General features: G+C 39.2%; 1 protein-coding gene across 2 annotated transcripts in view; it reads right to left on the bottom strand.

Annotated features, from left to right (window-relative positions):
* sdk1b (sidekick cell adhesion molecule 1b) overlaps nt 1-9,328 on the bottom strand; it is a 253,762-nt gene extending 244,434 nt beyond the window's left edge. For both annotated transcript variants that reach the window (XM_056264558.1, XM_056264557.1), the window contains exon 1: nt 8,477-9,328. In XM_056264558.1, coding sequence (XP_056120533.1) covers nt 8,477-8,951 — 475 coding nt within the window. In that variant the 5' untranslated portion in view covers nt 8,952-9,328. The remainder of the gene's footprint in view (nt 1-8,476) is intronic.
* Nucleotides 9,329-16,796: the final 7,468 nt, after the last annotated feature.

A 16,796-nucleotide genomic window follows, 5' to 3' on the forward strand; every position in this document is an offset into this window, starting at 1 on the left:
AAAATATGTTTTGTCTCTTATTTTTCTGCTTTGGACCAATATTTGGAGAAAAATCAATCTATGATATGAGAATATAATATTTCCGAAAACATTTGGCAGTTGAATGTAAAAATGTTCTTGTCTTTCTACTCTTGATTGCCAGATGGTGTTCTGTAAGTTAAACAGTAAACACTTACAGCATTTCTCTCCCTCACACACACAAACACACACACACACACACACAATGTAAACACACATCTCCATGTGTGAAATCAGCTGATTTTGAACAAATTAGACCACTTATTTCTGACCAACTGTATTTTACGGACAATGCAGAAAGTCTAACTCTGGACTGTGTATACATTTTCAGTTGGAAATGGTGGGATGAACTCTATGTAACTCTAAATTTCCATTACACAATTTAATAGCCTTCCCTGGCTTCTACAACCATCATGTAATCAAGTATTCATAGGATTTATAGTGCATTTATGGTTTGTTTTTACACAATAAATGCAGAAAATTATGACTAAATTCATGAACAAATACTCTCCAGTGTCACATAAAGGCTGACTTTGGGGTCTGCAGCAGCAGTTCATGACAATCAAATGTGTTCAGTAGAACAGATAGAATCTCTGAATCAAAACAAGTTCATACAGCAAAACTGACATCTTTCTAATTAATTAAAAAAAATGTATTGATTAAAAACTCTTCCAAACTCTTTTCAATCATCTCTTAGAGGAGTAGTGCACTCAAAAATGAATCTTCTGTCATTTACTCAACCTAAAGTGATTCTTCTACAACTTTCTCTATTTCATTTAACACAAAATACATTTCTGAAGCATGTTAACAACAATTCCTTCCATACAATGAAAGCATGCAATGACTTCATGTTCCAACAAAAGCACCATAAAACATCACAAACGTAGTCCATACAACACTACACTCTAAAGTTTTAATACAGAAACTGACAGTGCGGATGAATATGGTTATCCTACTCATAAAACATTCTCTACCTGGCTTAAGAGATATAACCAGTTAAGATGGAAAGGATCTCAAACTGACTAGCTGAAGATGTAACTGGAGTTATACCCAATAAAAGACATGGTACTTCCTTGAAAATAAATTCCAGCATAATGTTACAACAACCATAATGAAATGACCCTTCACAGCTGACAATGCTTTGCAATGAACTCTGTTAGAGAGCTACATATGGCAATTTATCTGTTGAATAAAACACCTTACTCCTCTGTTGAGTAATAAAAACACTAGCCTATCTCTGCGTACAACTCAGCGAGTTGTAAAGTTCTCAGTTCTTCTCGCAATCTCTGAAAAGCAAAGCTAATGTTGATTCTTGTTTTATTACGTGCTTTTTTTTTAAAACAGGCGATTCTCCGAAGGTTCGAGATTTAGTGTGCTCCATGTCAACCTTTCTCATGTACCTTTAACTAAAATAATTAGTTTACTATACATAGTTTACTAAAATAATTTAGTACAAATGTTCAAAAGTTTGGGGTTTAGATGATTATTTTTAAAGGTTTATAATACTCGCCAAGGCTGCATTGATTTAAATAAAATAATAACAGTAAAAAGAATGACATTGTGAAATATAATTAGAATTACTTTAAAAAAAATTGGTTTAAATTTTTTTTTATATATATATTCCTGTGATGGCAAAGCTGAATTTTGAGCAGCCATTACTCCAGTTTTCACATGATCCTTCAAAAATCAATATTTTATGCTCAAGTAAGTTCCCTATTTTAAAAAATTAAAATGTATTATTTTACCCATTATTTATAATGTATTTTTAGGCATATACAAGTATAATAGTTATCTTAGAATCATGTTAGTGTCAAACTATTTAAATCAATCAAATCGAGTCAATTTGTGTGACTAGAGCTTTTTAAATCATTCACTTTTGAGGTTTCAATTTATTTTAAGATGCTGACTTAGAAGGCAACTATGTAGGTCGTAAACAGTAAGTTATGGATCATAGCTTTGGCTTCCACGTGCCCAATTACTAAGAAAACAACTGACTTACACTGCGGCTAAAGCATCCGACGCCTCTAATAAGAATTGTAACCACGGAAATATTGATCAGAATTGCACTGCCTTCCTTTTAATCATAAAAGGATGCATTTATCTTTGGGTACTTTGTTATTTACTGTGTCGGTCATGTCATGTGGTGGCACTGTAAACACTTTCATCTGTGAGCAACTGTGAAATCATGAATCTCTTTCAATTAAGCGAGTAAACTTTGATGCTGGTTATGGCATCGTAGGTCCGTGGCTTTAAAAAGCCCGAGTAAAACTCATCTTTTAGAAATGAGCACGGGTCACATTTCATCATAGTCAAATAAAGCAACATTTCATTTCTTCATATTTGGAGCAAATATTTACAGGCCTCTCCTATCCCTATCATCAGAGACCTTGACTCTGAGAAAAGAGACAATAATAAAACACTTAATTTGCTCATCAGCTTTTAGCTGACTGTGTAAACCGACATGTCAGTTTGCCCTAAATTTATTTTTAATTAATTTTTAATTAATGAGCTTGCAGTTCAAGTAGTGCATGGCACTGAAATAATTCCAATTCAGATAATAAACTACAGTAGTTCTCACAGACTAATCCTGCATAACTGATAAACTCACTCGATGACAAGCAGAAATTGAAAAGATGTTAATGTGGCACTTGCACAATCCTGCACAATACGAAACACGGCCTTCTGGGCTTCCAGACACCAATGAATGGTGTGTATGCGCACATTACCGAGGTACCACTTCTATTCAAAGGCAAAGTAGGCACTTGAACATGTAATATTTGATAAAGATGTGCTAATCTCATCATTTAAAAACGCTGAAGAAAAAAATCTATTGGTGTGAAAGCTGATTAGTAACGATGGAAAGGCCTCTGTCAAAACGCCAATGCTTTGACTCAAAGTCCACGCTACAGGCATAAACAAGTAACAAAAAAAAAGACAGAAAGAGACAGAAAAAGAAGAAACAGCTGAAACCAATTTCAGAGTGGAGGAATAGAACAATGAGGAAATTAAAGCAAGGGTTTCACATGTAAATTCAAATCTAAATGGCTCTGTGTGAAAATGTTCGTATGTCGTCTGGCTTTGATCTTATCCCAAATTATATTTATTATTGTCATGCTGACAAATGTGCTAACTTTCAGTTGAAGAGAGAGAGAGAGAGGGGGTGGAAAGACAGGATGTCGAGTGCATCTTGTACATGTAATGATGGCCTGATAATACTTAAGTGCGGAAGGCAGATGTGTTCAGACAGGCAGAGCGAATTAAATCCAAGTGTTTATTGCCAAGCATTTCCACAAAGCTCTTTAATTCATAGCAGTGAATGTGAGCAGTTATATTGTTGTTTCTAATGGACCACCTGTCGGAAAACGATCAAAGTTATTTTTTCTAATTATTCAAGATGATTACTTTAACAAAACGTGGTTAGCAATAAATTAATTAAGTCACTCGTTTACCACTGAAATTAAGGTGTTTATACTCATTTGGCCACTTTAAAATAAAAGAGTCACAAAGGCTTTGGTTAATGACACAGTCTGGGTCACGACTGGGGGAGGGACGGGTCTACAACCGGACAATACAAGCGAACAATGAAGGCACAACCGCTTTTGGGGCCCGGTACTAACGTTGCAGTCATGCATGAACACACACACAGTGGCATAACAAGGCACCTCGAAATACTTTTAGAGAGAAACATGGTAAAAGAAAGGTAAATGTGCAGAGGAAAATGCAGGGAAGAGGGCCAAGACAGAATAGATTAGGACCAACGAATATGCACTTATCATTCCCAATACAGAAAATTCCAAATAGTTTCCATGGTAGGAACTAGGAAGTAATTTACTTCAGCATTGTGTGGAAAAAAAGACAAATGCATTGATAGCCATTTACATGTGGAGTTTTTCATAAATGGTTTTACATAAAAGTAGTGTTGCAGCACAAATAAACTAATAAAGCTCAAATCAAAGTTTTTTATTTAGCCGAAAACCAAAATCGAATATAAAGATTCATTACTTAAATTTGGTTCATTCAAATCTTTATGATGTTCAATGTGTCTTGTTTTTAGGTGATAAATTACACCAGTCATAGTTAAGTTCTTTGGCAACAAGCCGCCTTCAGTCGAACAAATTTTACTCAAGCAGAATTTTTGGTCATGGTGAAGTGTGTCCATCACACTGCTAACATGTATTTCTATTTTACCCTATCCACAATGTGTGCACGAAATAGGCAGTCAAAACAAGTTACAGGAAAAAGCCAGTGTTTTGGACAATGATTTTAGATCTTCCAAATGTATTTCAAGCCGAAACCTTTTTTTTTTTTGGCCAAATATTTCCAGTTGCCGAAATTTTGGTACATCACTAACCTAAAAAAAAATCAACAGGATTTTTGACAAATGTTAAAAATTAGGTAACCTTACATGAGTCTCCATGCATATCATGGTGGCCTCCATGTTGATTACAGTACCATCATTGATTTCATTATGGCTATTAGGGGTGGAAATCACAGGGTACCTCAAGATACGATACGATACACGGCTCACGATACCGATAATATCACGATATAGCAATTCTGCGATAATCAATATCTAGACAATCCTATAATGATACATCACGATATCTGTCTAACTATGAAAACAAAATGGCCGCGAAAAGGTTAAGTGCAGGTTTTTTTCTCTTTATTCAAGTCCAAACTGTCAGAAAACAGCACAAAACGTTTTTCAGTCTGTAAATAAAATGAACATTTTAAGTAAATTAAAACATTTCAATGAGATCAGGGTGATGGCATTGCAAGTGGCTATGCATGTTTGTGGTATTGCCCGTGCACTTTACTTTAACCAGGCAGTTCTCGTATATAGCGTACTCTCTGTCGATTTTATTTGTCTCATCAATGGCATAAAAGCCGAAGGGAGTCCAGACTTTGGACTTAAAAGTGGCTGGGGCATTTATTATTTCACTCATACTGCTGTCCGCCATCCTGTTAAAAAACTCTTTTTCTTAGTTAACTTATGTTCACGTTTCTCTCATTGATGTGTTGAGCGCCACCTCGAGAAGCCATGAAGTAGCGACGCTGGGAGTAGGGAAATCTATTTAGAGCGCCTTATTTTATTAATTCAAATATCGATATTTGGCGCCAGCATATCGATTCTCGTATCGCACGGAGGACAACGATATATTGCCCTATCGATATTTTGTCCAAGCCCTATAACAGTGTCACGTAAATTACATTCCAGCTCAGATAAAACTATTTTAATATCGTACATAAAACATAAATGCCTGAAATAATCATTGAGCTGTCAACCACAACATTGCAGAAATATAAACCAGTCTAAAAAAACAGACTCTCCCCTATGTTGCTCTATGCATATCGTGGTCACGGCTGGTTACGACAAACTCTGATTAACATGGGAAAGTAACCTTCTATCGAGATGTGGCATCACATCGCATCTGGTCTGGTAAGGACAGGGCTTCAAAGTCACCCTAGCTATTGAAGATTTTTACATTTCTTAAAAAGAGTCTATGGGATTTTTTCACCCACAATGTCTAATGCTAAACACAATCTCCTAAACAAGTCACATGACTTGAGGTATCACTCATATCCATAGCATGAGCAGTGTAGACTGAGCTACATGTCAATATTCAAAACTTTAGTTTGAATAATAGCAATAATGAGCATAATGAGTCTTAATTTACTTTGCCTTGATAAACAAACTGTGGAGGATTTGTTTGGATATTTATGGTAACTGGAGAGTTGGAAGGCAGTATGGGGATTTAGTGTGCCAGTGGGAGCATGGCAGGGATTGTGGGGTAAGTGCAATACGTACTGGAGTGTGGCACTGGGTGTAATTCTGAGCAGTTCTTATTCAGCCCCAGCAGGAGTTTGTCATCCGGGATCAAAAGCACATCTGACCAGAGCGGCACAGAGAGAGGCTTCAGACACAAGGAGCAGTTTTCATGCCGCGCCATCCCTGCCAGGGCCCGCGCACACGGGCACGCGCGCACACAGACAAGCAATCACATCAATCTCGATTTCTTCCATCATGCCTACACTCTCTCTCTCGATTTCTCTGCGTTTTACCTCCCTCCATCATTATGTTCTCCTCCCCTCCACTTTCTTTCCCTCTCTTTTCCCCTACTTTAGCTAACACACAGGCTTTTCTTTCCATTTTGATTTGATAGACATCCCAGTGACCCTAAAACTGTCTCTTGTGATGGATGTAAAGGAAGAGCATGGTAAAGAGATGCCAGTGCTATCCTCCGTAGAGATCTACCCATCCAAAACTACCATTCCATCCATCCTTCCCTTCTTCTTTCTGCACTGCTTCCTCCTTTTCACGCTCCACTCCTCTTTAACATCTGCACTCTTTCTGCTTGTTTCAGCCCACATCCCTTCTCTCATCCCATCTCTCTTGCACCTCTCTTCTTCATCTGATTCTCTGAGGGAGCTCAGCAGCGCATCAAGATGTCAGAGCGTTCGAATGCAAACATTCATCACTGACGTGCATTGAGAGCGTACACACAGAAAGCCACTAAGCGACTGACATGCCTGGCAGGAGTCATAAATACAGAGAGCGCAGAAAAACAACTCGGGACGACGTGCGACAGTTATCAAAAGTTTCAGCTTTTGGGACTGAAGCTTTTTAAAAATCGGTTTAGGATTAAAGGAAAACCCAGAAAGACACTTGTTGATGCATGTTGTTCAGCAGCTCTTTTCATTCACTATACATTTAATATTTAGTCTTTTTTTAAGATGGAAGAAAATAACATGGCCCGCCTCATATTATCAACAGCTTCGTGACAGAACAACTGGAAGAAATCTGATTAGGCTCAAATTGCATTGCATAGAACAGCAAGTTTCCCACACGAAGATTCCTGTCTGAATTCTGGTCTCAGATAAACAGATCTTAACTATCTTCTAATTTTTAAATAAACAACCTTCAACAATAGTGTTATTACATGCTGGATTGCTGCTTCACACTTGCTGTGAATGTCATATTACTGGTTTCCAATTTGTCTATAATAGGCTCTAAATTCTTTCCGTGAGCAGACCTTGACAGTGATTTAGAAGTTGAGCTTACATTGGACATTTTCTTGCAAGTGGCCTGCTTCTAAATATAACTTCTGAATAACAAATGTTCAATTTTATTCAAAACTGAAGCTTTGCATGATGTGAGACACAAATTCTTGAGGGATTTCAGGTTTAAAAAGAATAAATTTGATTAGAGAAAACTGATGCTTGCACTGGAATAAAACTAGTATGATGCTTGACAAAGCAGGATGACTCTGTTCCTGCCATTCTCTGATGGGATGTGATCAATAACCTTCTGACCTCCTTAAGGTTGGGGTTTGGGCCACATCCAAAGCCATAGCGAGACCTTGACATTAACACAGGGAGAAAGCTGAGTCTGCAAGCACGCAGAGAAAGTGAGAGAGGAAAAAGTGCCAGCCACCAATGCTGAAGAAATGTCACAGGAGTGGGTGTTCTTGTAACTGTTTTGAGTCGAATGCATTCATGCGTTTGCATTAATGCAACCTTCAAAAGAAAGACATATGAATTTCACAGACCCAACACTGAAAAGCCCACGGCATCTCCATGCCAAATGCGTTTAATACGGTGAGGCGTCGCTTGCAATACAATCATACTTTTGAATCTTTTAATCTTGCTGCCATTTTAAAGACTGAGATGCTCCCACGCGTGGCACGCAAAATCTGTGCTCTGCTTTAAAACATCCTAATTCAATCAGTAACACACCGCCCCCCTTTGAAAAACAGCCTGCCGGGTACCAGAGCGACCCAGCTGGCACCGTATGCAGTCTACAGCCCGATGAAGCCGATTCCAGTCAAGGCTTAACTGAATTCTGCTCTGAATCATAATTCTGAATCTCAGTGGGTCAGTGTCCTTTCCTTCACACCCTTTCTCTTTCACACGCCTGCACTTCGTAAATGCATGCATCCTGCTCCCTCTACTAGTCAGTTTGACGTTCAGTCAATATGACTTGTGTGTGACCTGAGAAAATGTGCGTGTTGACAGCATATGACCTTTACCGCTTATGTTGAGACACACACAGGCACGATCGCCCACCCCTCTTTCCCTCTCTCACTCTGTTCATCTCTCTTTCTGTGTCCCCATTTTCTTTCCCTCTTTATATGTCCCTCTTTTCCTTTCTATCCATCTCCCCCGTCTCCTTCTGTCTAGCCTATGCCCCCCCTTTTTCTCCCTGCCCCTCTTTTTCTCTCTTTCTAGTTCTCTGATACTCTCAAATGGCCTAAATGCTTAAATTTACCCCATCTCTAAATAACAATTAGCACAATTTTATACAAATACATCCATTTTATACATGCAATGATCATTGCAATCAACTTTTAAAAAGATGGGAGTTTAAAAGGTCTTGTTAAACATCTTAAACATTTCAAAATAAAATATCAAGCCCTGAGTAAACAAGTGAAGTTATGCTATATAACTCTAAACTTACCTTGAGCGCGCAACATGTGGGTATTCCAGAGGAACACAAGGGCAAAAATCCAACCCCACATCCCGCACCTCGCTTTCCCCGTCATCGCCTTCCTTGTATTTCCTTGAGTGTGAATAATCCCTTTAACTTTGCCCTTGGTGAGAGGGCTCTGACACTCGGAGAAGCTGGAATCTGTAACCTCGGCAGATGTGGAGGTTTGGGAGAGCAGAGTAAAGTGCGCGCTTGGCTTCGCAGCGTTTACAAGGCGATTCTCATTCATCCCGCACGCCGGAGAGTTCAGCTCCGAGTCCGCGACTTTCCCGGTCGCTTTACTTTCATGTCTCATGGCTTTCTGAAAGACCTCATCCGCGCATTTAGCACTGAATAAAACGATACCTTTAACCCCAAAAGACCAAGTCTCCGTACACTGCTCCAAAATGAACGGACATCCATTCGCTAAGCGCGAGCTGCTCTTCTGTGTCCCGAGACGGCTCATGATGTTTCAGTATTGATTCCAGTTAAGTATTAATACGTTTGAGTGTACCGGATTTAATTTATCCGCTTAGAGCGCCAATATCTCCTGTAAACCCACGTTGTTTTGACGTATTCGCAGTTCGGATTATCTACCCGATCATTTCGAGCAATTTCACGGCATTCAGCCAGTCTTGAAGAATCCCTTACAATCCATATCGGTGCTCATTAGATGTGCCTTTATCCATTTGTAACAGACCGAGGGAAACTGCTTGATTAATCTGGTTAAGTGTAATGTTACCCAGAGGACTTTATGTAGGCTACCCAACAGGTTAACCATGCAGGACGCAAAAAGAATCACATAAGTCAAGAACGTCCAGTACAAATTCCTCGTAAACGAATAAACACCTGTGAACAGAAAAGGCAGACGTCATGAGTATGCAAATTACAAATTACAAATGGTGTAATGTGGCTTAAATCATAAACCTTCTAAGTAGCTAACAAATTATAGCCTACATTTTATAGCCTACATTTCTTGAAAAATGTGTTTTGTGAGATTATTTACTTTTCACAAATAGGCTACAAAACAAACCAAAATATAATAGTTTGTTCACAACCAGCACTAGCCAGCTAGATTAAGCCGACAATGATAACTTGCAGTTCAGTAAATGAGTCGAATTAATTTAGTAACCGATTGATTCATAAGTGTTTTAATTCACTAAAGAGAGCCGACACCTAAGAGTCACTTCTAGGGATTCAGATTACACTGGACGCGCTCTGTGTTTTTGATTCACTAAAAAGATCCGACTCATAAGAATCATCCGATCAAGTTCTAAACCATGGTAATAGTAAAGATACACTCGCCTTCATCACTTGGTAGATGTTTTCCAGCAGTTAGTGCTTAAAGTTCGGGTACGCAATGAATCGATGTAATTCGTAACTCTGGAAGTTGAAAGTCCTCACCTTACGCTCTTGCGGTCTGGTTTGGGAGAATGAATGCATCAAGCGAAGAGAACTGCAGCTCCGTGGCGGTCACTGAACACCTGCTGCCCGGACCGAAGATAAAAACTTGCACTAAGGCTCCTATCAGGAAATAATTTAAAGTTTAGTCGGATGCTAGTAAAAATGCCGCTTCTTTGAAAGGCTTTGAATGAGCCGTTCGACTTTCTCTTCTCAGGAATAGTAATTTGTACAGGGCTGAATTTGAAGTTGAATTCAGCATCCCACCCGCTCCGCCCTGCTCGGCGCTGATTGGTCTGCCCTCTGCACACTACAGCCTATTATTTTTCATGGAGAGCACGTGGAAAAGGAAAAGCTTCTGAAACACGGTGCCATGCGCCCCCAATCAGAAAGAAACATGTATGCTCGAAAGTCACACCGAAAATGTAAGGGTTTCAGATCTCTTTATAAAAAAAGTTCATGTTTCAGAAAGTGTTAGATGTTTGTCATCACGTAATAAATCGTGGTGTGGAGTTTTACATTCTGTTGAGTAGGCTACAGTCTTAAAGGGTTAGTTCACCCAAAAATGAACATCCTGTCAGTAGGCTAATTACTCACCCTCATGTTGTTACAACCCCGTAAGGCTTTTGTTCATCTTCGGAACACAAATTAAGATATTTTTTATTAAATCTGAGAGCTGTCTCACTCCTCTAGGCTTCTATTGTTTGAAACCTGCCGGCCCAGAAAGTTAGTAAAAACATTGTTAAAATAGTCCAAGTGACTACAGTGGCTCAACCTTAAAGGGTAGGCTAACTAAACCCTAAACCAACTTTTTTTAGTTAATGATCTGTAAGAATGGGGCTTTAATGCTGTTCATTGATTCGAGTAACTTTTTTGACATTTGGGTATAAAGTGTTTTAATTCTACAAAAGCCTTGGTATAAAAACGTCTGAGTGCTGCCCTCTTCAGTTTGAACAGTGGCTACTGCAGTTGAATTTTCCTATTGGATGTTTGCGGTGGTAATTGACGTAAGCGGTGGCAGGTGACGTAAGCAGGTTCCAGCTCACCATGCCCTTGGTACGAGCTCCCATGCCCTTGGCAGTATAAAAACCATTGTGTTTCGTCAAACCACTGTAGCGAGTCAGGAGTTTGAATTGCGAGTATTGAAAACGATCATGATAGAGTATTTTAGCATCTATTTACCATAGCATTTATATAGTTATTTAGATTATTTCGTGTAGCCTAGGTATTAATTAGCATAGTTGTTAGTGTAGTATTGTAAGAAGCATAGTTAGTTAGTAGCATAGTATTGCATCAGTTAGGATAGCCTCAAGTTAGCGTAGATTTATCTGTATTTAGTACAGTGGTCAGGATGGTAACGTTATGTAGGTGTAGTGTTGCTAGTTGCAACAGCACTGCTGGACTGCATAGCTTTCCAGCAGACTTGGAAATTAGGCGCCAGTGGTTGCATGCACTTGGCCTGGAAGACCACGGGTTCCCGCCTAGAGCTGGAGTGTGCAAACTGCATTTTACGCGCGATTGCTTCTCCAACGCAATAGAGGTGGAAATGGGCTTCTCCACACAGCTCGCGCTGAAAAGCGACGCAGTGACAAACGCATACCTGTCAAGTATCCCGTTTTGGCCGGGAAAGTCCCGTATTTTACCCTTCTTTCCCGCCGTCCTCCCGTATTAGGATTTTCCCGTAAATGTCCCGTATTTTAACCTGCGTTATTGAAAAATAATAATACCCCGGGCGGAGTAAAAAAAAAAAAAAACATTCCCAATCTGAGCTCTGTCACTAGCCTCGCGATAACCACAGGGACTGTAGGTGGCAGTTGTCGCGAGGTAGTGTGTGAGGTCAGATGATGAGTGACAACGCAGGGAAAACAAAAAACAAACAAAAACAGAGTCGGATGATCTACGCTATGACAGAGCAAGGCACTCCTGCCAAAAAAACAAAACCCTCATGTACTAAATACCGCGATCAAAGGGATAGCAAATTTACTTTTCTGAAGAGGAGCAGGGTGGGGGACAGTCACGCGTTTTGTAAGTTTTGTAACTGCGACTTTAGTATCTCACACGGGGAAGGAATGATGTATGTCAGCACGAGAAAGGGTGTTTAGCATGGTACGAAAGATTGTTACAGAGAATAGGATGACGTTAGACAACAGAACTGTTTGCTCTACTCTCATGTAAAATTAACCACTCTGGCCCAGCCCACAAATACACTCCTTCCAAAACAGTTAATACAAAGTCTGCAACAAATTTGTTCAATAACTCACTAAAAGAGTAAAGAAAAGTTATGTGAAATGAAAAGAAAAACTGCAAATGAAAAGAAAAACTGTAAAAGAAAAGCAATATGAAATGAAAATAATGTGTGGAATGAAAATAAAATGTAAATGTAAATGTAAAGACAAGCAATGTTAAATGAACAGAAAATATGCAAATAAGCCTTTAAATAATGCTCTTAATATATACCCTATAGGGGCGTTGCTAGACATTAAGCTCTACTGGGGCACAGGCCCCCCATTGTTTGTCTGAGATAGCAAGCGTAACTAAGGAGGGCGGGGCTTACCGATAGATAAATTAAATTTGTTTGGTTCAAAAACACCATGCTGGGTATAGAGTAACTTAGGGGGGGTTCGGGGGCATGCTCCCCCGAGAAAATTTGGATTTCTCGGACCTATGTGCATTTTAAGGTGTTTGAATGCCAACAAATTGGATAACAATAGCTTTAAAATCATGTTACACGAATTTCTTTTTTTTGTGCCATAAAAGGCAACACTGTATGAAAATAGAAAACTTTAGAAAATAGAAAACGGAGAGAAAACGTTCTTGCACATTTGCATTCTTCTACATTGCACAATGTTAATAATGAATAATTAGCCTTTATATTTTTCAAGAATTTACAATTAGATCATTTCAATAAATCAATAAAGAGTTAATATATACTATATAAAATAAAGAGCATGTATATTCTAAAAGAAAACAAAGTTCCCCAGCCAAGTCCAAACTAAGTTGATTTATTTGTTGAGCATTAAACTGTAGGCTACCGCCTATGCTTCATTTTGGCAAAACGGTCAATCACTTGACTCTGACTCAATTTTACTTTTAAGATTATTTGTATTATTTAGAAACTATTGTTTCGTCATGTTTTCATAGCCTACCTCGCGTGCCAACACCGGACTTCGGTGTGCTCAGATGTGTGTGCGCTGCTGTTGCTAGGAAACACAGACGCGCGCGGATTGCTGTCGCGTGGGTCAGCTTCTGTTTCGGTTAAACTGCGTTGCTTTTACAAGCATTGATTGGTTTATTACTGCGTTGCAAATAGATCATTTTATTACCCTATAATATAATTTATATTAAATACACTGACAAATAAAATAAATGGTTAAACTCAAACTTCAGATTTACTGGGGCACAGCAGATTTATACTGGGGCACGTGCCCCAGTAAAATGGGTCTAGCAACGCCCCTGCTCCTGCCCTATATATACCATACATATATATATATATATATATATATATATATATATGTGTGTGTGTGTGTGTGTGTTTGTGTGTGTGTGTTTTCATTTAGGCTATAACACCTGTCTTAAAATGTAAGGGATACTGGAGCTTGGTTGGGGTGGTGGGGCTGCTCGCGGTGGGCGCCCGGAAAATTTCCCTTATTTTCAAATCCAAAACTTGTCAGGTATGGACAAACGCTGCTCTTCCTGCATGGACTCCACCACCGCAGCGATGTGAGTGAGCATATATTTTTAATCACAATTTATGTTTCTTCCTATTAGGCTAAAGTTAACCCTCTGGTGTCGACAAACGCGCCGGCGCGTTTTGCTGGATATTTTTATATATATATAGATATTTTAGCAAGTCTGACAGCAGCTGTCAAATAATCTGTCACTGCGGGTCTTAGGCCCCATCCACACTACTGCGTTTTAGTTTAGAAACGGATAATTAAAACGAATACGATCTCCGTCCACACCAGCGTTTTAGCTGCGTATTAGAATTGATTTCCGTCCACATTAAAACGACTGAAAACGCGGATCACGTGACCATTCACCAACACTGGGCATGCGCGTGCCGGTGTAAACACAACTTCATTGATAAAATTATCCCACCATGCTCTGGGTTAACCCCAAACCGACGCTCCATGTACGGTCAACACCGCCGCTGCACACGGGAATTGTCACAGATCGCTCGAATAATAGCTTGACTCCGGCGCATGTAGGCAGTTATAGCGTTGTAAAATGCAGAATTTACTTGTACAACAGCTGCTAGCAAAGATATACGCCATGACTGATGACACCCAATCATAGAGCCGAGCGTGAGCCTCTACTACGTCGTCGTTTCTAAAGTCCTCCGTTTTGACCCGTCTACACTAAAACGCCCTCCGGAGATTCAAAACGAAAAACGGATCGGCAGCGTTTCTAAACTTCTCCGTTTTGGGTCTCCGTTTTTGCCGTTTTAGTGTGGACGGGAGGTGCAAACGTAGCAAAAGGTCTCCGTTTTTAAACGAAAACGCAGTAGTGTGGACGGGGCCTCAGGTGCACGACCCCCCGGTCAGCCCCGCCCTCGGTTCGTCCCCTCTATCTCTGCTAGGCTCTGCCCACTTTTCCAGCATTTTTCAAATATTGCCAGTGCGTGGAGTCAGGCTCTGACCAGAAGTTTAGTTACCCTTTAAGTTTATCAAGCGACGAGAATTCTTTGTGTGCGAAAAAACAAACAAAAATAACGACTTTATTTAACTATTCATTTTCTATTGTGTGGGCCTCTGCGTAGTGTAACAGCGCAGCGCTACGTCAGAACGTAGGCTCACTATTGGCCAGCATCACACTCATGACCAGCATCGGCCAATAGTGAGCCTACGTTCTGACGTGTCTTCATTTGTGTTCCGAAGATGAACGAAAGTCTTACGGGGTTGGAACAACATGAGGGTGAGTAATTACTGACAGAATTTAAAATCCAATCCTGAATGATTTTCTTTAAGTTCATAAAAAAGTTCATACAACTTTATATTCCAAGACTTCTGAATGATACACTTCTGCGAAGAACAGAATGAAATTTAAGTGGTTATTTGTTGAAATCGGCTACTTAGCCTATATTCATGGGAGACGCATCAAGCCAGAGGGGCGGAAAAAACTGCTTAGATTAGTCTTAAAAGTTAGTCATCTATTTTTTTTCAAGAGTTGTACTAACTTTTTAAGTGAGTTACATAAATAAAAAGGTAGATCGGTCTAATTTGAATCAGAAAAGTAAGACGGATTAACTCTTGACTAATTTGTAGTTGGTCAAATTATTTCTGAAGAGACAGTCTTATAGTGGCTACGTTTATACAACTGGCCCCAGGTTCTACATATGAATGTCAAATATGTCTTGATAGGGAATACTTGTGCTGATTTGAGAGCTATGATTTAAATTTAGGCCTGGCCCTCATGCAGGGCATTCAAATTTAGAAGACTTAATACAAAACAAACGCTCCATGGGTCAGTTTTGTGTACCTTCTGTACTCCTTTTTTTCTTATTATTATTTTTTTAAATTAGCAACATTAGTTAGTAACATTAAGAGGAAAAGTGGACAGAATAGACATTATACATTATTTATACTATTCCTCTAATTTCTGCAGGGGGAAAAATGCTTGGTAACGAGTAAATTAAGAAGTGAATGAATGAATATCCATATGATAATTTAGAGCAGTTAGAGTGTCAAGGTCAATGTGCTAATATTAAGCCAGCATAATATTTTTTTATTAATAATAGTGTGTTTTCATTAAATGGTACATTGATCATTGAAACTATCTAAAAATGAAAAGACAGTGGGGGAAACGGAGAGGTTATGTCTGAGACATGTTTAATCAATAATACTATACATTTTAGACAACTCAACTTCATTAAGAATTCAAAAAAAGGTATCAAGATGTTTATTAGCTTCTAAAAACATTTCTAAAAAGTCATTTCTGCTTCCATGAACATAACTCTCCAAAATCATTCTCTTCCAAACACAAGGCCTTAAACTCTACAGAAGTTGCTTTTGTTGAAAAGCTAATGAAAGCCAGGTGGTGCCCATAGCAATTGACCAGTGGTGGCGGGTTGTGCTTGCTCCCGACTGAGAGCAGTTCCTTCATTTCTCAGTGGCAAAATGTGTTAATACTCTGGCCTCTGCCTGTGCTGGTCATTCCTTGGTTTCTATTAAGTATGTAATTGGAACAACTAATTCCAAAACCAATTTGATTTGCAATTATGTCCATCCCCATTCCAGGGCACTATTCATTTAAAGCCTGTCTTACTCAGACAGCGATAGTGGACTGACATGAGGACACAGGTGACCACACACACACACACACACACACATACAGATACCAATCATCTGCTCTGCCTTGAATTAAATGTTTCTCAAGTCACATCTCTTAATGTGTTTTTTTTTTTTTTTATGTATAAATGGTTTCCACTCACTTCATGTCAGAGGTACTTGTTACACCCAGAAAAAAAAAATGAGTTTAACCAACCACAACCTGTTAAAGGAATGGTTCGCCCAACATTGAAAATACTGCCATCATTTAATCACCCTCATGTTAGTCAGAACCTGTGTGAATTTCTTGCTTCTAAGGAACACAAAAATTCAAAATGGATGCAATAGTACGCAATATGCTATATTCCAAGTCTTAAGATGAACAGACTGTACTCTGACACGAATAGTTAGTAATGTGTACGACGAAGGAGTTAAATAACCAAAACAGTCTATTAAATCCACAAGGAATACTCAGGAGATCGCAGGAGAAAAACATAAACACAACCACGCAAAACTAAGACGGGAGGAAGGCCTGTACTCCATCACAGCTTTCATTGGACAAGGACCGCCAAAGAGGACGCCTGACAGACATGTAAAGCAGCCAATCACAGTAAATTTGTTCCGCGTCATGTTAAGGGGTGAGA

Source organism: Rhinichthys klamathensis, unplaced genomic scaffold (assembly GCF_029890125.1).
Source record: "Rhinichthys klamathensis goyatoka isolate OS25496 unplaced genomic scaffold, OSU_Roscu_1.1 h1tg000222l_1, whole genome shotgun sequence".
In the NCBI taxonomy this organism is placed as follows: Eukaryota; Metazoa; Chordata; class Actinopteri; order Cypriniformes; family Leuciscidae; genus Rhinichthys; species Rhinichthys klamathensis.